Source organism: Balaenoptera borealis (genome assembly GCF_965194805.1).
Source record: "Balaenoptera borealis genome assembly, chromosome: 4".
Classification (NCBI taxonomy): Eukaryota; Metazoa; Chordata; class Mammalia; order Artiodactyla; family Balaenopteridae; genus Balaenoptera; species Balaenoptera borealis.
Genome location: NC_138861.1, coordinates 69,714,993 through 69,736,751, shown reverse-complemented (window position 1 = coordinate 69,736,751; position 21,759 = coordinate 69,714,993). Strand labels below are relative to the sequence as shown.

Below are 21,759 nucleotides of genomic sequence, written 5' to 3'. Positions count from 1 at the left end.
ATTTACTACGTCTTTTCCATTACAGTGGGAGTTGTGAGAAAAATTGTTCTACTTTATTTGTGATCTCAATAATATCCACCATGGTAGATATTTAGTATATATTTTTGAAATAATGTATAAATAACTCACCTAGATGGCTGCCCTCAATTTTTTTTTTCAGTTGCAAAACAGTACTGTATATATTTATCTTACGTATATGTGTGTAGGTGTTTGTGTATACATGTCTGTGTGTATATACATATCTCTTGTTGACGTAGTTATAGAGGGGAAAAAAAGACAATAACTGAATGTGAGGGGGTAATTGTTTACTTGTTGATGCATCAGTCAATTTAAGTATCCTCCTTTAAGTATCCATTAATTATTACATGCATGTAAAAGAATGCAATTTTAAATTAGCACCTGCTTTCAAATTTATTTTCAGAAAAAGTTAAACACTTATGGCACTTATGGTAATTAAGGAAAAGTTCTAAATGTTTTCTTGTAAGTCAGAGTGTGGATAAGGAAAACAAAAGAAAAATGTTAAGCATGATTCCTTTTTACATAATTTATTTTATCTCAGCCACATTTTTTTGTTGTCAATGCTTTCTCTATTTGTAAAATTAAAATGTTATGAGAGTGTTTATTATGAGCTTCATTTTTCTATAATGTCTGTGAGTTTATAAAGAAAATTATTATATCTGTTATTTCCAGATTTAGCGTTCTCCGAGCCTGTCTGTACAATAGTGACTCAATAAATATTTTTGGCTTGATTTATCAAATGGTCTTGCTTCTTTCACAACCACATTAAAAAGTATGAGTAGGATAAAACTGAAAAGTAATGAGATGTGTAATAACTGTTAAGATATATAGCACTTATTACATACTAGACACTGTTCTGAGCAATACATATTTTTATGTATTGTATATAACTAAAATGATGATTTTTAGCTTATTTAATGTTCATATAACCATATGAATTAATATTACTCCCCCACCATTAGCAGATAGGAAACCAAGGAACCGAGGGCTTAAATGACTTGCCCAAGGTCTTAGTACTAGTAGAGCTAGTAATTGAAATTGGGTTGTCTTTCTTCAGAATCTGTGCTCTTAATTACCATGCTATGAATAGTGGTGCCAGAGATTCAGATAAATCTGCGTGATTTTGCCTTATAATGAAGACAAGTACTTCAAAAATACTTTGGAATGTGTTTTGGTAGAATGAGGCTTAATACAATCCTCAGTAAACTATCTCTATTTTGAATATTCCTTTCCAGAAAAATTTTAAACTTATACTCAAAATGTGAAATGATTTTAAATGTATACCATTCATTTGAATAGAAAATAGAAAGAGAGAGAGAGAGAGAAGGAAAGAAGGAAAGAAAAGTAGGATCCAGTTTGCATTTGATCAGTTTTAAAAATGCTCACTGTGATAAACATCTTCAAAATTTGGGTCACGTTCCTTTAGTATTTTCACTTCCTAAGATAAGTCTGTGCAAACTTTAAAGAGGGGGCAGCTATATCAGTTTGGTTCAGTAAAATAACTTTACAGTGCTAACAGTTTTTAATGTCTTCCATATTCACTTAACACTTCTAAGCCAGATTCCTTATTTTAAGTTGTAAGATCCTGGAGGATAGGTTGCCTGTTTTACTCAGTATTCTATTCTATGTTCCTAGCACAGTGCTTTGTATTTCAGCGGACACTCAATAAACTTCTGTTGAATGAATTGATTATGATTGAGCATAATTAATTAACATAAATCTATAATTTTCACAGATTTAATTATAAAAATATTTAGAAAAGTAATATAGTTAATATGTGGAATGATTTCTGAATGATTATTAGAGCCTGGAATGAAAGTAAGACTCATGCATTTAACTTTCTTTGTTTAAACACACAGTAATGGTAATGAATGATTTCTTTTTTTTTTTTACTTTTCTATTACTAGCAAAAATTATATTTGTGGAAAGTGTTTACACAGAGTTAAGTACCAAATCTGTTTAAACACATTAACAAATTATACAAACTAATCATTAATTATTATACAAATGAGTATAGTATATTTATACTGCTTTGTCCAGCGAGACTGAATTATTTGTTTCAGTCCGTTTGGGGCCTGGGAAGTAAACACTGTGCTAATACATGCATAAATAATGTACCTTAGGTTACTTCCTTATTTTTATACATGATGCATGTATTAAAATGAAGAAGGGAGACAGTATACAGATGTTATATTCAGGAAGGAAATTTTCAAGGAAATGAGAAAACCTATATTTGATAACCCTTTTTTTTTCTTATTTGCAGGATTCAGATTTGGGATATTGGTGTTTCTGTTTTGAAGAATATTTCCTTTTGAGCTTTTTTTTTTTAATCATCGGTCTTGGACTACAGAAGAATCAGAAAGACACTTATTTTGTTTCAAGTTTGGAACAGTCACTCTTGAGGCACTCTCATGCCTGAGAACACGACCATGTGGCCATCACAGCTACTAGTCTTCATGATGCTCTTAGCACCGATAGTTCATGGTAAGACCTTTAATTATATTTTTGTGTGATGCTTAATGTTGTCTTAGTTGTTTACACTAGACCCTTTCTTCTAAATTTTTGCTCTATGATTTTGCAGCTTTTGCCTATCATATATTAATAGCAGTAAGTAATGTACCTTAAGCTGCAATAAATAGGATTTCGAGTTTGATTTCTTAAAATACCATTTAAAATGTATATCTAACCAAAGTTTTTAAAAAAAATAATGCATGTTTTATTCTTTGTTTTACCACACTTAAGGAATATCATCTGAATTATTAACTATATCATTTATTGTGAATTATTTTTATTTACATATTTTTGTAGGTAAAATAACTTTTAATACAGTAAGTATGCACATTTGAAAGAAAACACTCCAAAAATCTACTTTCCTGAACCAAGTAATCATTTGTTTCTGAGTGTTTACTACTCTCCTCAATCTTTAACAAACAGAATAAAAATTAAACCTCTCATTAAAGCAAAATTCTCACATCCCTTTCAAAGCAAAAAAAGGAAAAAAACCAACAACATCAAAATGATATCAACATATGCAAAAAGGTATTTTTCTTGAAACATGTAATATACTCATAAAAGACTGTGTTCTTTGTTCATTTAGACAGCTTGGTATTTATAACATGAGTATGATAGTTAAGAAATGATCTCCCTTTGCAAGTTTTATAAAACATATAATTATTCAATAAATAAGCAAGACAAATTCTGTACCACTTAGTACAATATTCACGGGATCTCTCTAAAAATTGGCAAATTAAAGTCTATATATATGTTCCTTTTTCACAATTTAAAGTTTTCTACTAATTATCATTGGTTTTGCACTAAGATGAAAATGGCATAATATAGTCACTATCTCATACATTAATGGTAATTAGAACAAAGAAAAAGGGACACAGCTGTATTTGCCACTGCTTAGAAGGTCTCAGAATATTATAGTTTAGCAAGCAGCTGAAATGCATTTTTAGCCTCTTCAGCTTACTTTTGGTTTTTAACTGACTACAGGAATCTATTGTAGTTCGTCAGTGATGTGAATCCGAATTTGGCTCATATTCATAAGTTTCAACGTGAATTCTGCATTCTGCTGTCAGTATAAGAACTGGATATGATCACTTCTCTCGACATTTTCCCTAAAGTTCCCCTGATTTAACACCTTTATTTCAAACGAATCACTATATGATAGTGTTTTTTTAAAAAACGAAAGTAAAATTATACAACCATCTACTTTTAAACAATGTAAATTTGTCAAATATTTCAAATTTTTTCCTTAATTCTTATACTGATGTAGCACTTACATACTGAGGCACATATAACATTTTGTGATAAGGGACAGTATAAGAATTATACAGCTTTAAACAAGTGCTTTTCTGATTATCTGTATATCTAAAGATGATTCTAATTAGGCTTTTAGATGTTATAAAAACACCTCAGTCATAAGGTTACTTTGAAGATTAAATAAATAGCATATGTAAAGAATCTAGCACAGTGCATGACAGATATTAAGTGACTGAACACATTAATATCCTTTATCATACTATCTGCCCCTCCAGTTTATTTTTGTTCCAGTAAATGGTAACAACTAGGAATTAGCTAACCCTGAGAGCTTTTTCATTTGATGTTGATATTCAGAAAAAAACAAAACAAAACAAAACTCTATGTACAAGTCAAGTTTAAAAAGTCAGTCTAAAATTGCACTGTTAGAGCAAGGTAGGTTAAAAATAGCAGAAATAGATATTGTAAGAAAGACTCCCTTTTCAGAGGTGAAATTTCTGGTCTCCAAAAACTGACACCTACTGTGTATTTCAGTGGGCCCCAAACATGGCTGAGCCTTAGATCATAGGTCTTGAGTTAAGGCCTGTACTGAACACACATCACAAACACACACACACACACACAATCTCTCCAAGCAGCCCCGAGAAGTATTTAAAAACTCCTAATAGGGCACAGAGAATATTGAGCCTGGTATATAAAAAATATAAAACATTTTGGCTAAAAACTAAAGTAATTCTTTCCATTGTATGTGAACTACTTTATATTATCTTGACTTTGAACCATATCAGGATGAACAATATAGAAGCATTCCACTTATAAACTTTATTCTTATTACCTTGTGTAAGTATTTTAAAACTTCACACCAGAGAAAATGCAAATCAGTTTTGTCTGCCTTCCATAGGAGGCTTTCTCCATTGCCTTTGTGTTTGTGATACCACTTCGGGCTTGTAAATAAAGGGCTTCACTTGAGCAGCCTTTTGGAATCCATCATGCTCATAAACAGAGGAGTGTATGTGCCTTTGATCAGTGCTGAAATCTAATAGGATAGGCATTTTTAGAGTCCCATATAGCATAGCGTCCCAGTCCTGGCTTAAAGGAATACCATATAGCTCAAAACCTTAGAGGACTGAGGTAAAGTGGATGTCTCAGTTATAGAAGTACTCTTGTTTCCAAAACATCCCCTGATAGCGTCTCTTTGCCTACTGCTGTTGAGATGCCTAGCTTCATTTGTCCTTGAGACCATAGAGAATTAACTTTTCTGGGTATTACCCGAATTGCTGGCCTTTTCTCCAGAGTAAATAATAATGATGACTATAAATTCTGTAGCCATAAAATTTAGAGGTATTGGTACAATTAATTATCACAACATTCTCATGGGTTGAATGTTTATTATTATCATCATTATCATTAACTTCTTATAGTAAAATCATTAAGGTAGCAAGTGGCAAAAGAACTTGACTAAGGTTGCACATGAGACCCAGAGAGGTTTTAAAACAAAGGACTTAGCTTCTTAAGCTCTGGTCTTAAGGCCAGTAGATAATCAGTTACTATCAAGGCCATTCTTCCCTACAGAAAAAATCCCACCTCAACTCTCCTGGTCCTTTGGGAGCAGATAAGGCAGAAAGGTAGATTACCTGCTTCTTCCATGTTCTGGGCACAGGCAGACTGGGATTTGAAGTCTAACAGATCTGAGATAAAATTTCAGCTCTACTGCTTACAAGCACTGTAACACTGTTACCTGGTAAACTAGTTAACAAGTGTCATTTATCATAGCCAGAAAACTGTGCTAGTTGCTAAAGGTAAGGTAGTGAACAAAAGATTCTTAATTTTTCCCTCAAGCTTACAGTAACTTAAACATTTGTAAATCTACTTCTCATCCGCAAGAATGAACACTTACTCCATGTGCGGTTATTTTAAGAAATGGATGGGATGATATGTGAATATTTCTAACATAGTGCTTGGCATTCAATAAATCTTTATATTTTATTTTCCTACCCCTAACTACCTTGAAATAGAACTAAACCTCTCAGCATTACATAAGGAAAATGCGTAATTATCATTATTCTTACCCTGATAATTGAAATCTTTTGCTACTTGGACCTCAGCATTTAAGTTTTGCCAGAAAATTTTAATACTAGTATCTAAACAAAATTATTATCAAACTGATATATATATGTGTATATATATATATAAAGGCTTAGTATATAATTGTCAGTATATAATAATATAGTATATAATTGTCAATTGTCAGTGGTAGTAGTATATAATTGGTAGTATATAATTGTCAGAGAAACATTTTTTGCATGATTTCTACATGGGTAAAATTAGAAACTAAGCTGAAGAATTAATTCTGAATAATGTTTACATTAGTTGAATAATCTCCCACATCATCCTAGAAAGTCTGGCCAGTGTTTTTATAGGAAAACAAAATTAATTAGTATATGCACATTGTGTATATATATATATATATATATACACACACAATTTTAAAATTAAGAAATGTCTCTAGTTCTGTGTTTATCTGTCCATATTTTATGTCTCTGTGTACCTCTGTATTTCTCTTTTTCTGTTTACCATGACTGTGCCCCCTTCTTGTACAGCCATAAAATCCTTATCTATAATGCAATGAGACCTGGCAGAAGTAAAGAGAAAGAGCTAAAGCAGATGGCCAGTTCTTTTCTGTTAACTAATGTAGTGTTGCATGAAGATAAAAGTTTTTTTTGTTCTATTGATGTTGTTGGGAGCAAGAGAAAAAGGGGGAATCGGAGAACAAAAATCAAGTGATAACATGGGCACCTGGGACTCATCCTTATTGGCAGTAAAGCAATATGCTTCAGTGTAGGACCTGGACTAGGAGATCTGGTTCTGGGGGGGATGTCACCCAAGCCACAGTGTGTTGGGAGTTGAGAAGGTGATTGGGGTGCTCAAATATTTTAACTGCATCTCATCTTAATTAAACTGTGTTTAGAAACTGTCACAATTAAAAAGATAGAAAACAGTATCCTTGGAGCTTACTGTGTGCTAAAGGGAACAATATTTTTTATGGTACCTTTGCAGAAAAAAGTAGAATTTAAAAAAATTCTTCTGTGACCACCATATGTGTACTTTTTTCTGCAAGTCTATTTTTTTGTCATTAAAGTTGAATGTATATTTATATATTAATGGACTTTACAGGCAAACCTGCTCTTTATTATTTCAAGAAGTTAATTATTATAAACAGTTCTTAGCAGGGACAAAACAGTGATCGAACGCATATATATTTCATACTATATGTTTTTATGTAATTTGCATTTTATTATTAACTATTTTTATAGTTATAATAGTATTTAATGTGTCAATGATTTAAAATAATAATTTAAAGTATTTTTTAACCTCTAATAAAATGTAAAGCTTGAGAAAGTACAAAATTACATTTTATAACACAACATATTACCATATAATTTTTTTATGAAGTCATGTTTTATTAATTGTGAAAAAGACAGGTTGACTTCTAAGCTCTGCTTAACTTTGTTAGTGTTAGAAATTAATCATCCTTTAAATGTTTATAATGTCTGCCAGCCTAGGCAATTTGTAATACTTGCAGTAATATCACTGTTTTTATGGTCAAATATGTTATACAGAAAAATCTTTGTCATTATCATGTTATATGATGTTACTGCGAACACATCCAACACCATCTACATTAGCCACTCGGTACTGAAATTCAAAATATATATTTCGAAAGTTAGCTGTGCAGTCTCTAACATCACAATATTTACTACAAATATGCATGCCTGACAGCTTTCCTTTGTAAGAATGTGTTTAGGAGCCTTCCCTACACATTCGGTATGCAGGTTGGCAATTGGAAAATAGTTTTATTTTGCCTTTGCACTTGCAAAACATGTTATATGTGAATTTTATTGTAGTGATACTCTATGAGTAACACGGGTATACCTTGAGAATAAAATAACATTTTTTATTTTCGGATTTTATGTACTGTGACTATTTGGGGGGTTTAGGGTCATGTTTTTTTTGTATTTCTTGGCTTTGGGGTAGACTGTGACTGCACTAGGATGGTCATCATACACTTGATGTTGAATGAATTTCAAAGTATTTTGATATATAATATATAAATAACTGATTATCTGTTTTCCTCTTCTTTGCATTGCTATTTACTTTCATTCTCAATGTAAGAATAGTTCTCTTATATTTATAATTTAATATAAATAGCCATAGTGCATTTTTCATACATTTATTTCCTCCGTTCTGATTGGGAAATGATTACTTAATGACCAATTAAAAAATTGAAATGCAATAGGAAAGAGTCTCATTGATTTGTCATGCAAATCAGACACTATATATTATATTGTGATCTGTTTTAACTCGACAACTTAGAATAAGGCCCTATTGAAACATACGGTTAATATATTCTCTATTTCATGTTTTTAATTGATAAATCGAAAATAAACTATTTACATTTTAATACTTACATTTTTGTTTTATTTGAATCTATATTTGCCCTATATTACCATCATGGCAGAATTAGTTTCTTTTAATAAAGAAAATTGTATTCCTATCAGAAAAATTATATATGAAGGATTTGATAAAATAAGCTAGGCTAGCTAGGGATTTGCAAGAGAAATATGCTAGTTGTACTTACAAAAGTAATAGATAGACATTTTTGTACAAAAATAGATTCTCACAGTGACATTTGATAAGCTTCCAGTGTTTATTTCATCTACACATACTATAGTTTGTGGTGATTTGACTGTCCAGAAGTCAAGGTTGTAGCTTACTGACAGAGCACAAGAACATAGTCTCATGTATTTTTGTTTGGCATTACCAGTGTCTCCTACTTTATTGTCAAAGTAATTCTCCTCATACAAATTTAGATCAGAAAGAAAAAATCCAATAATCCCATGACCCAGTGGTATAATTAATATTAATGCTTGTTAGATTTTTTTTGCAGTTATGTGTATGCACATTTTTTAAAAAATTGGAATAATGCTAGAAATAAAAGTTATATATTTAATTTTGACTTAACCTTAAAATTCAGACATTTCTAGCATCTCATTAAAGTTTCAAAAAATTATGATAACGTGTCATATGAATGAACCATTGTTTAACCATATGTTGAGGGCTCAGCATTGAAGGTCATTGATACATTACCATTACAAAAAGCAGTAAAATGGAACACGGTTGTATATAAAATTTGACTGCATCTTAGTACGCCTAGAAGAAAATCTCTTGAGATATGGAAAGTAAAAGAATGATTCATTTTTAGGTTAATTAATAATTATTTAATAATTAATAATTGATAATTAATAACTTAATAATTAATACTATCTAAAATGAATGGTAGTAAATGATCAATACAGCCTTGCTTGTTATCATGACAGTTTGTTTAAAACAATTCCACAAATTTTGGCTACTATAATAATGAACAAAATATAAATAAGAAGAGTAAATATTCAAATATTAAGATATAATTATTATTTGTAGGAGTATAATGATGTAGTCAGAAAATTCAAGAAATAATAACTTTCCCAGAATTAATGGGAGTACTGATTTCAGGTGTATGATTCAAACATACATATATGATTCCATCAAAACAGCAATGAAATGCCTGAGTTACTTAGGAAGTATCATAGCAGGAACTACATGGAACCTATGAGAAGGAAAATGTGAAACTTACTGGGAGTTATAAAAGAAGACATGCAATATACTATGTTCCTAGATGAAAAGACTAGGAATAGCAAAATTGTAAGTTATTTCCAAGTTAATCTATATATATGTTCACACACTGCATTCAGAGTACTGATGTGAGCTTTTCTATGTAGAAATTCAACAAAATTATTCTAAAAATATATATATATATAGAATATTAAACAAATGTTAATATGAAATGAAAAGAGTAATAGGATGACATAAATTGAACATAAATATATATATTATGAAAGTACAGTAATTAAGATAAAGTCTCAAAATTAGGCAAATTGATCAATTGTAAAAGAGATCCCTGAAACATTACTGCACTCTGTATGTTTGTGGTGTAATTTGATAGGAATGAGTCCTCAGAAAATCAAATGTCTAAGACAAGAAATAGTCAAATAGGGATCAAATCAAGTGTGTGTGTGTATGTGTGTGTGTGTGTGTTTCCAATTATATATTATGAAATTTCTGGAGAAAGAAATTTGAGTTACCTACTTTAATTTCCATTCTTGAACAATGTAATAGATAGGATAAACTTCGGCTGTAGTCACAGTAGATTCCAAAATGAATAATGGATTCTAGAGAATATTTTCTTGTTTACCAAGCATTCCAAGGCAGGTAAGTGTTTCTGGTTGGATGTGTGTGTGTGTGTGTGTGTGTGTGTGTGTGTGTGTGTGTGTGTGTGTGTGTGTGTGTATGTGGTAGGGGCTGGGAGGATGCCCTTCTCTTGTTCTCACAGTTATTCAGAGACCCAGTCTGATTTTGGAACAAGGGTTCCAAAATCTTTCTGAGGCTCATTGCCATTCCTGTCTACAGGAAGGAAGAACAAGCGTTGGGAAGATTCCAATGGAAAGTTTTTATGGATATGCTTGGAAATAGTGCACTTTACTTTTGCTTCCATTTTCATTAATTAAAACTCTTCCTCATAGCCACATCTATAAATGAGTCAGAAAAGCATAGTCCTCTTGTGATAAAGGAAGAAGAAAATATTTATAAAAGATGCCATGTAGTTTTTAAAAAAACTAGATCTGATGCACCACTATCTTTTTTAATGTATAAATGGGGATTTAAAAATATCTTTATTGATTTATATTTCACATACCATAAAATTTACCCACTTAAAGTGTTTAGTTCAGTGGATTTTAGTGTATGCATAGTTGTGCACCCATCACTGAATCAATTTTAGAATGTTATCAGTCCTCCAGAAAGAAATTCTGTACCCATTAATAGTCATACCCAGTTTCCCCTTCTCCCCAGTCCCTGGCAACCACTAATCAATGTCTCTATGGGTTTGCCTATTGTAGACATTTTGTATAAATGGAATCATACAATTTTTTATCTTTTGTGACTTGCTTCTTTCATTTAACATAATAATTTTAAAATTTATTTATATCATAACATGTATCAGTAGTTAATTCTTTTTTTGTTTCCAAATAACAATCTATTGTATGAATAAACCACATTATATTTATTAGTTGATGGAAATTTGGATTATTCCTACTTTTTGGCTAATTTGTGTGCTGCTGTTATGAAAATTCATGTACAAGTTTTTGTGTGGACATGTTTTCACTTCTTGGGTATACACCTAGGAATGGAATTGCTGAGTCATGATAACTATATTTAGCATTTTGAGGAACTGCTAAACTATATTTCAGAGTAGTTGCACAGTTATACATTCCAAATGGCAGTATGAGGGTTCTCACATTCTCACTTGCACTTGTTATTGTCTGTCTTTTTTCTTTTAGCCATTCTAGTCAAGATGAAGTAGTATCTCATTGTAGTTTTTTTCTTTTTTTTTTTCACAAACGGAATTAAAAATTTTTGTTTGTTTGTTTGCTATATAGTAGGTCCTTTTTGGTTATCTATTTTAAATACAGTAGTGTGTACACGTCAATCCTAAACTCCCAATCTTGATTTGTATTTCTTTAATGAATAATGTTGAGCTTCTTTTCATGTACTCATTGGCCATTTGTATTACTTACTTGAAGAAATATTATTTAATCATTTCTCAATTTTTATTTTTTATTGTTGATTTGTAAGCTTTCTTAAATATCTTTTTTAGAAAAGACCACAGGTTATCAACGTTAGAATACATTTAGATTTAAGAATTCTTTAGACTGCATTTTGTAAAAGAGGCTTTTTGCCTGGATTTAGCCACTTAAATCTCATCTATTTTAAATTCACTTTGAAATCATATATCGCTTTTCTAGCCCCACTCCATCTCCTCTTTTACTTACATATTTGATTCCTAAAAATAGTTCATTAATCTGCTTTTATTTTATGATGGCAAAAACTAGTAATTGACAATGATTGAAACTTTATTCTGAGATGTGAACTGTATAGTGTTGAATTATACACAAAACAGCAAGGTAATTCATTGGGTTCTTCTAGTTAGTTTCCAATTACGCCTCCTTAAGAAAATGGTAAAGAACATTAAGCTTTAATTGTAGTGGCCAGAAATGTTTCTGTTTTTGTTCTAGTCTGAATTCTTGTCCTTCCAGATTCTGGAAATCCCCCTTTTTTACATTTTTTTTTTTGTATCATTGCACAAATTATATTATAAATATTGAGTATTTTATTTCCGTAGACTCGTTTTCTCTGATGTGTTCTACAAACAACTCAATACCTCTTCTAATTCATCTCAAGAAATTTAGGCAATTTGTTGTGTCTCTCTATCAAATCTACATATTTTAATTAGTGTCCTCTGGACTCACTCATATCACATCTTTAAACAAACAAACAGAAAAAGATGAGAAATGGAAAAGGACCTGAAGTTTTATATGGAAAGGATCCTAGTATACTTGCACTATTTCATCCCATTGAGCTTATCTGAAATATTACTATTTGGGGAGAAAAGATTAGGAGAAAACTAAATAAAGATAATGATTTATAAATGTTAATACTGTGAACAGCTCCTACAGTTTCAAGGAACTCTGAATAAAGGAAGATGTCAGTATTTAGAAAGTAATACTTAAATGCAGCCCAGAAACTGAAATTTAGAGTATTATTCAATCTAAACTGCTTTAGAATCCTAATTTGCATGGTTCTATTGAATGAAGTAGAAAGATTTCAAGCCTCAGAGTCTAATTGCAATTCTATTACTTCCAAGAAACATGACCTTAACCAATTTGAATCACAGTTTCTTTATTTATTAAAGGGGTAATTAGGCCTACTCTGTTATAGTATGAGGATTAAGTAAAATAATGTATAGAAAGGCCCTAACACAAAGCCTCACACATTTAATCCTGGGAAAATGTGGTCATTAAAACATACCTTTAGGAATTAGAACTAAAAACCAAATGACCTGGATAGTAAGCAAAATTTAAAATACAACACCATCTTGGGTCACTTACTTTCCATAGTGGTTTTCAAAGACTGCATTGTATATTCTTAATCCCCAAATGTGACAGTTTCTCTAATTATGAGCCTACACATTTGTACACACATTCCATCATTATATTCAGGACTTACCCACTGGACTGTAACTAAGTCTTTAATGAGTTACTAATGAACATCTTAAGCTTAGATCAGCAAAAAAAAAAAGAGTGTTGAAAAGCTATTCATAGTTAAGCCTGTTGCTTTTAATTAGACTATAAGCCCAATCAAATTTCCTGTCTTCACTGTTCTTCCCAAGTTTGAAGAAATTGAATAACGAGTGACAGATGTACCCTTACTTTGATATTATTAGTTTAATGTGAAGTTAAAGGGGATAAATACATTGAGCTAAATTAGAGAAATCATTGCTTATTAAATACAAAGATAAAATAATATGCAAAATTAAAATAGCATTTTACAATGATTCATTTTTTTCTTGGATTCAGATGACTTCAAAACCGATTAATTTTGTTGTTGCATTAAGAAATAACAGATGACATGAGGAAAAAAGATCCAGATATGATTAGACCACGTAGAGGAAAAAAACCCCTCTATATTTATAAAAGAAAAAACAGCTTTCACACATTACTTCTTCTCTACAGGCTGTTAGAGATACTACGAGAGTAGTGAGCATAGACACTACCTGAATTAGGTTACGACTATTCTTTTCTGTAGCGCTTGTTACAAATGAACGTGGTGGTGACTATTTAGCAATGATCCTTTTTTAAAAAATTCCTTTTGATAGTGAAGTTGGTGAAACCATGCAGACCTTAAGGGCACATGATTTAATAATGCAGACAGATAATACATAAAATTCAAAGCAACAGGCTGGTATGATACTCCCTCCGAGGAACACTACATATTTGCTTAAAAGGAAGCCTTTTATATTAGTCACAATGGCTCAGGCCAGTGGGAAGAGCTGTGATAGCCCAGATGTTTTATGGGTTACAGCCTGTTGTTAGAGGCAGGCTTGTTGTCGTGCCTCTGCACAAAGATTGAAAACCACTATGCCGATTTTTAAAAGTAGGTGTCCAATAATAATTACACTCTATGTATATATCACCAACATAATATAATCGATCGTTTTGACCTGTGAGCCTGTTAATATATCAGCTTTCTTGTGAACCAGCATTTAGGCATTCATTTAGTATGTGTGTTGAAGAGGGTTGGAGGGGTAAAAGTCTCTTATTACCAGAAAAAGTACATAAAAAGTTTTCATTCTTCTCAACTACCTTCAGAGATGCCAGTTATGGTTAACTTAGGATGGGGAGAAAGAACTCGCTAACGAGACAGATCTCTGTCAAAATATGTATGGTTTTGCTGTTTTTTCCCCACATGTCAAGTACAATTGGCAACATGATTAAGAAAAAGTGCTCCATTACTACAGTTATAAAGATTTTTAAAGAAATTATTTACAACATTCTGAAAGCACATTTTCTATACAATTAAAATTTTAATATCCTTTAAGAGGGGAGTAGAGGGAGGGAAGTTAAGAGAAAATCCGTATTTTCCAAAGAATAAATTCCAGAATTTTTCTATTGTTATCATGAATTGAAATCTGTTTGCATTATGTTTACAAAGAGGCAGGTGTTTTTAGTTTGAAAAAAAAAGCTATTATCACTTTTCTGAGGAACAAGATATGTAATAGGCATTTTATTTAATTTGAATGAAAATAATGTCTTTTTGTCAGAAACTGATTTTTTTTTTTACAAATTTACATCAATAGCAAAAATCTTACTCTGCTTACTCATTTTAACAAATGTTTGAGATATTTACATTACAATATTACAATCTAGGCAAAAACATTGAAGATGCCATACATGAAAGACAATTAAAAATAATCTTTTAATGTTGTTTCTTTTGTTTGTTAACACTAGGAATTAAGTTTCCCTTTAGCTTTATTCATAACAAGTGTTTGCTTCTTTCACTAGTCTCAGGATGTCTTATATAGCTTTCATAACTTGACTGTTCAGTCTTCTGGTGAAAGTTTAGCCGTATTATATTTTATTTTACTGTAACAGCTCTGTTGTAGAGAAGAAGAGCAAGGAACCCAGTCTGAAGGGAAAATTGCTTGCCCGCACAGGACATACCAATGCTTCATAAAACAGTTCAGCCCAGAGAAGGAGTCTGTTGAGTTAAATTGAATAATATTCACGTATACTATGAAGGTTGCTTCATCATACATAGATAGACAATTCATCACTTCGGAGCCATTTTCTTGTAAGACCCAGAATTATGTCAGATTTTTCTCTGGGTTAGAACTTCCATGATGTAATTTCTACTTGGTGGTATCCTTAGTCAGGTGCTTGAATTGGAACTTTTATGATGGTTGTTAGAGATTACTACCCAGCCTAGAAAGGAATTTTGCAGCTGTTGACACGCACTTCTAGGGAGAAATCAGGAGAGTAGTAATTTATTTATATGGCCAAAATGAAGGTGCTGGGAGAAAGGTAGAGCCTTTCAGGTATGCAAAAGGAAGCAGAATTGGAAAATGACCTTTACTTATAAGAAAAGAAATGAAAGCAGTAGTCTGTCTCCCTTTCTCTCTCTTTTCCCTCCTGCTTCCTCCCACCCCTTCCTCCCTCTCTCTCTCTATACATAGATAGATAGAGAGATATAGTTATAGATATGGGACTGAATTGGATTAGATATTCTGTATCAATCAATCATTTGTTGTTATAAGTATTTCAATATAATTTCTAGCATTTATGTAGCACTTTGCAGTTAGCGGAACACTTTTGTACACAATAGCTCAGGGAATACTCACAACAATCCCTTGAATCATAGGTAGTAGTATCAGTAATTTTAAGATGAACAAATATACTTGGAACCGTCAATCTAATGATGCAGTGACATTTCAAATAGTTGTTAGAAGAGAAACTCAAATCAAAATTCCTTAACCAGCTCATGGAGACTTCTTCCAAAGGCATTTTAATAACCTACTGAGAATTGCCTTATTTTGTAGACCTATGATTTAAATTAGAAATAAACCAACCAAAACAGCATATAGAAGAACGAGCTAGAAACAAAAGAAGAAAACAAAAGAAGTAAAGTTTGTAAAGTTTGATTTAAGGAAAGCAGTATTGTATTTGCTTAAATCTTGGAAATAAAAAGATATCAAGATTTTAAATGTTTAGAAGATTTAAATTTTAATTTAAAAGTAGATTTAAAATTTTAGATTTTAGTAGAGAATAGAAGGGAAGTAGTGTGAAATTTGGTGCTGATTATGTACATATTGAATAGTTTAGAATAATTATGGGAAGCATGATACTGGGAGTGTCATTTGGAAAGCCTGAGCAGTAGGGGAAAGAATTTCCTGTTAAGAAGGATAATTTGAACAACGGATTTGGCAGGTACATATAGAGAATAAGTTTTGTATTCAAGAGATAATAGTGAAAGGCAGAATTGAATATGTAGGTTAGGGTCATAGCTATAATTACAGTACATACATTACAGTACAGTTAAACCCTGTAAGGCTCATAATTAGCTAATTATTAAAAAGATATGGTAAACTATTACCGCAAAACACAAAGACGAATGACTCATGAATATGAATGTTAAATCACCTGTAACTCTGATAAATAACACTCTGATGATGTCTTGTTGTAAGCATTTCTCTCTCCTTAGAAATATCTTAGTACTGCAGCCCATTGCTATATCTAGATTCCAGGCTCACTATTATGATCAATAGATGTTTGGAGGAAGAAGCTGAATAATTGAATTACATCGCTACTCACCTAAGGTGAACAAGAAAATAGAAGCAATTGAAATTGGTTAGAAACAATGCTTATTTAGTATTTTTATTAATTATAAATCAGTTTTGATCTCTGAAGGCATATATTGTTGAAATATGATATTTTAATATTTATTTCAATTATAAGCTCCACAGATAATATGAAAACTCTGGTACCACCATCGCGAATACTTTACCTCTTACATGCTCAGTATTTTTCCTTTTCTTCTTGCCTCATATTTACCCACAGCCAATATTCAGGAACTTTGATACTCTGATGGCCTTTGATGTTTGGAGACTACACATAAATATAGTGGAAATATTTTGATCATTTCAGTAGGTTGTGAAATATTAATTTTTATATTTCATGCTTGCCCACTAGGAAAGCAGAATCAAAGTGTTTAAATAGTAAAAGTATCTGAATATGAATTAGTTATGTGGACAATTTATGGTGATAATTTACATTACTTATGATGAACTTTTAATATTATTAATGATTAAAGCAACTCACATTTTAAAAAAAATTAGTGTCCCTCTTTTAAAAAAATGAAATCTGAATCAGATATGTAATTTTTAAAGAAATTAAGAATGAAGTTTTTCTCTCTTTGAAGAAGGATAGAAGGAAAGAAGAACAAGATGTATTGGCCTCATCGTTACTTCCTGCCCTGGAACCAAAATTACCTTTGAGACATCCTAAAATTACATACAACAAAGTTTGAAAATGTGGTCTCAAGTAGAGATGGGTGTGGAGCATAAGGGGGATACCTTCCAAGTACAGATGATGTCACAACATTGTGGGGCATTTTTTCATAGTTAATTTGAAAGAAACCTTTCCCTTATGAATCTGGAGAAGAAAAGAGACATTCAGGATGTGAAGGCTATCTTCAGATATCTGAAGACAAATGCCTTCTAGGAGTAGCTTGATAGGTTTTGCACATAGCCCATTTGTATCAAATTTAGACAAGTGGGTGGAGAATGCCAGAGTATAGATATCACACCTTTTTCAACATGAGGAAGAACTTGCTGCTTCAAATGGAATTGGGTGGCCCAAGAACAGAGTGAGTTTGTGATCACTGTCTCCTTGTGTGAAACTTGGAGATTTTTAGCAGGGATGCTCTAAGGGTTATTATCTATTGTGTGAGTTGAATGATTCTTTCCAGACTTGAGATTCAATGCTTTTAATGGAATACCAGACTTATAACAGTGATGTTTATCTTGAAGATTTATTTTTATAATAGCTTCAGGAAGAAAAATTAGATTTATATTTATACTTGAGTAAATATTTCCCCAGAATTTATATAGTACCTTAAGTATAACATAAACAATATTTTTTAAAACAAAAATTATGATTTTGGCTCTGATCTAACAACCCTTCTCCATGTGGGCAGTGTAACGTCCCCTCCACTTTTGCTTCCAGTGGTCGGTGACTCTGGTTTCCTTTGATAGAGATGGTCAGCTTAAAGGAGAGGCTGATCTATAGACATATAAGATAATCCAGCTTCATGGAACACCTTGGAGTCTAATCTCCTTTAATTTACGAGTAAAAGTCTACTTAACTTCCTGGTATTTTTATTTTCCTCAGTCTTACCACATGGAATTATTTTGTTCTTTGATCCAGATCTATTCTTTCTGGGTCCCTAGACTTTGCTTTCCGGTTATAGTTCAAACATTTTTGTCTGTTTCTTGTTTAAGCTGAGATTCTTTCATTTAACGCAGGCACTATTATATTTTTCAACTGATGGTGATTCCACTCTATATGCATTTTAAATCAATTATAATTCTCTGCCTACTCTAGCAATTGACCTTTCCTGAAATAATTGATCTCTGATTCAGTAGAGATCATTATTCCTATGTCCTTTTTCCTATCCTGCCCTAGTCTTTTTTTCCCAGGAGCTTTATTCAGTATCCTAAACAGATGGTTGATTGTCCCCAGACTAAAAGCCTTACCCTGGTTTACAAAGCCCATGATCTGGCTGTTGCTTACCACTCTGATCTCATTCCAGATTACTCTTCTCCCAGTCTACTACACACAGCTTCATTGGCCATTGTGCTATTTCTTGATCAGACCAAGGTGGTTCCAGCCTGAGGCCTTTGCAGCAGACTGGAATGCTCTTTACTCCTGATTTTTGTATGACTAGCAACTACCGATATTTTGAGATCTCAGTTTAAATTTTACTCCCATAGATATGTCTTCCATAAAAACCTAAACAGAGTAGCCTTTACATATTACCCTACTTAAACTTTCTATGGTTTACTCATATCTATATTGTGTTAAAATTATTTATGTATTTGCATTATTCTCCATCTCCCGCACAAGAATGGGTGATTTATTAAAGTAGGTATGCTATCTGTTTTGTTCACCAAAATCTCCAGCGCCTAGAAAAGGACCTGGCATATAATGGGAACTCAAAACATATTTGTTGAATGAATGAACAAGTAAATGCATGTTCCATCACCCCGAATGTCCTTATATGTTAATTTGGCTGAGGGTGAAATCTTTCAACTTTATTATACCTGAAGCTTGCAAGATAAATAATAGCTTTATAATCTTTTCCTAATTTCCTTCCATAGAGCAGTAAAAAAGGTGTTAGGAAAAACATACCTGTATATATTCATGTAAAAATAATCAAAAATTAGTCACATTGTCATTTTGGATAACAAAGAGAATGATACTTTGGAAGTTAAAAGATCAGAAAAGATGCCACTGGAGGTCATTATTTAGACATTTTAATTTTCACAGCTTTTTTGGTCTTAAAACTTGTTTCCTTCTTTGACACCTTTTCATTCACATGAACTATCAAAATAGCACTCAGGTTACTTCTTGCCTAGATATTTTAGTACACACACTTTATAATGAGTTTAAATAAAAATGTTGTTTAAGGGTGATGCCTTCAAGTTATATTCTAAACTTTTTCATTGTAGATGGATTGTTTGACAGATTTCTTAATATAATTTTTGTTTTCTATAAGAGCTGTATCATTTGTTGTGATTTGGAGAACATGTTTTTCACTCTTAATTTGTAAATATTTTATATATCAAGAAATTGTAGCGCTACTTTATAAACTTCCAGTGTTAGAAAGATGATCTAAAATTCTCTTGCTTTATCGAATTTCTTAGTTTCTCTCCTGACTATTGAATGGTAGTCCTATGGCATTATTATCATGTTTTTAATATGGATGTTATAATATGTTAAAAATAATTATGTAAAGCAAAATCTTCTTCCTTGTAAAGTCTTTTTCTTTCTGTTAATAGGAACATTTTCATTATCACTCCTATTTATTACACTAGTTGCAATTAGTGTAGAGAAATATGTATCTGTACCAATTCACCAAAAAAACAAAATCCTGTACTTATATCGTTCTGTTTTTCATATCATATAATGTATGACTGTTTTGTGAATATTAAAAAATAGTCATGTGTGTGCAATTTTATTTTTTCATTATTGTCTTGGTCTTCCATATTTATTCATTTATGTAATATGTACCATTTGTCAGTAAAATCACTGTGTATGTAAATGGCAAAAATGTATGTATATCCTTTTCACCCTAATGTCCATCACAGACCTTAATACAGCATCTTTCCAAAAAGGTTAAGTGACCTGAAACATATAAATAAATATAAAACAATCCATGTAAGTGTAACAGTACAACAAACGAAACTAATAAAAAGAAAACCTCTCTGAAACTTTCTTCACCCATACTTTATCAAGCTTTTCGTGTGTAAATATTTAGTTCAATAACCAGTATTTTTATTGATACAGATATTAGTGCCCATAAATTATAACAGAATGCTGTGAATCTTTAACAAATATAAATAATCTTTATATTTTTTCAGGTAGCTTTCTCTGCTTTCAATAATTATATTTAATTTTCTAATCATTGTTAGGAATTAGGATAAAGTTTTTGGCTTACTTAAGATCGTGATTAACTAGGACAGAGTTACGCAGTCAGTATCACCCTAGCGACTAGGAGACACAATGTCCTCAGCTCCAGGGTTGTCTGTGGGGCCTGGGGTGGTGGAGTCCTGGGCCTATGGCCTGCAGCAGAGAGCAGCCTGGGAATAGCCCCTAGCAGGGCTCCTCTGAGGCCGGCCTGAGCTGAGCGGAGTCTGATGGTGCGCCCTGCGGTCCCCGCAGGTGGCAAGCACAGTGAGCGACATCCAGCCCTTGCTGCTCCACTGCGACATGCTGAGCGCAGCCCAGGAGGCGCTCTACCTCCCAGACATCTCCTTCAGCAGCCAGCTGCGGAGCGCGCCACTGCTCATCGTGGACAAGGGCCCCGTGGAGCTGCCAGAGGAGTTCGTGGTCCAGGTGCCCAAGGAGCTCAGATCTCAGCCCAAGGTGCGGCCAGCGGTGGGGAAAGAGGGCTGCGGGTGGCTGGGCAGGGGCTCCTGGGAGGCTCAGCCTCAGGCAGTGGCCCAAATGTGTCTTCTCATATCCTTAGTCTCTGCATCCACTCATAGTGGCTGATGTTTGCACCCGCTGATATCCTGACCTGTTGTTGAACAACGCATGCTTGTTCTGCATTAGAGCCTCATCACTATCTCAGAACGTTTGACTTTAAATTTCTGATTGCGTTTGAAATATCTTCGCATTATCACAGGAAGTTTACAATTACTCTTAGTGACAATGTCAATGGTTGTAAAATGTGAATGGTTGTGAAAGACACGTTTTAACATTTCTGATCATCTGCTTGTTTGAAATAAAATTCACATCAGTGGAAACTACCAAGATTTTTGAGGCGATTATGGTGAAAACATCTTGGTTAGGAATTGTGTATAGTCATCTAAAGCATAAAACCTGATAGAAAAGTGATTTTTACACAAGCCACCTACTTTTCTTATGAAAATGTTGGAAAGTGCTTTATTTATAATATTATCTCTGCAGCTGGCAAGTACAGTGAATGACATCCAGCCCTTGAAGTTCCAGTGAGGAATATTATACAATATTTGCACAAAATTCAATACTGTTCTTTTACTCAATACTTTGTATATATATTTTTTACCTTTACGTAATGTTTAGGCAATATAATTTTTCTTTTTACTCACCAAACTCAATTCAGACACTCTTATCCCTCTAATTTCCCTCAGGGAATATAATATGTATAATGTAATATAATATAATATAATATAACATAACATAATATACAAGCATTATATAATATTTTTTTATTTATTAAGTA

At 32.3% G+C, this 21,759-nt stretch overlaps 2 protein-coding genes across 2 annotated transcripts in view; both read left to right on the top strand.

Annotated features, from left to right (window-relative positions):
* The window catches only part of LOC309627697 (uncharacterized protein), a gene marked incomplete at its 5' end in the record, with an annotated part of 301,312 nt that extends 288,401 nt beyond the window's left edge, over positions 1 to 12,911 (top strand). Inside the window, one exon of the mRNA XM_082389850.1 lies at positions 2,282 to 12,911. The remainder of the gene's footprint in view (positions 1 to 2,281) is intronic.
* The window catches only part of ADGRL3 (adhesion G protein-coupled receptor L3), a 563,380-nt gene continuing 542,002 nt past the window's right edge, over positions 382 to 21,759 (top strand). The window contains exons 1-2 of the mRNA XM_082390059.1: positions 382 to 2,502; positions 20,715 to 20,918. Coding sequence (XP_082246185.1) covers positions 2,430 to 2,502; positions 20,715 to 20,918 — 277 coding nt within the window. The 5' untranslated portion in view covers positions 382 to 2,429. The remainder of the gene's footprint in view (positions 2,503 to 20,714; positions 20,919 to 21,759) is intronic.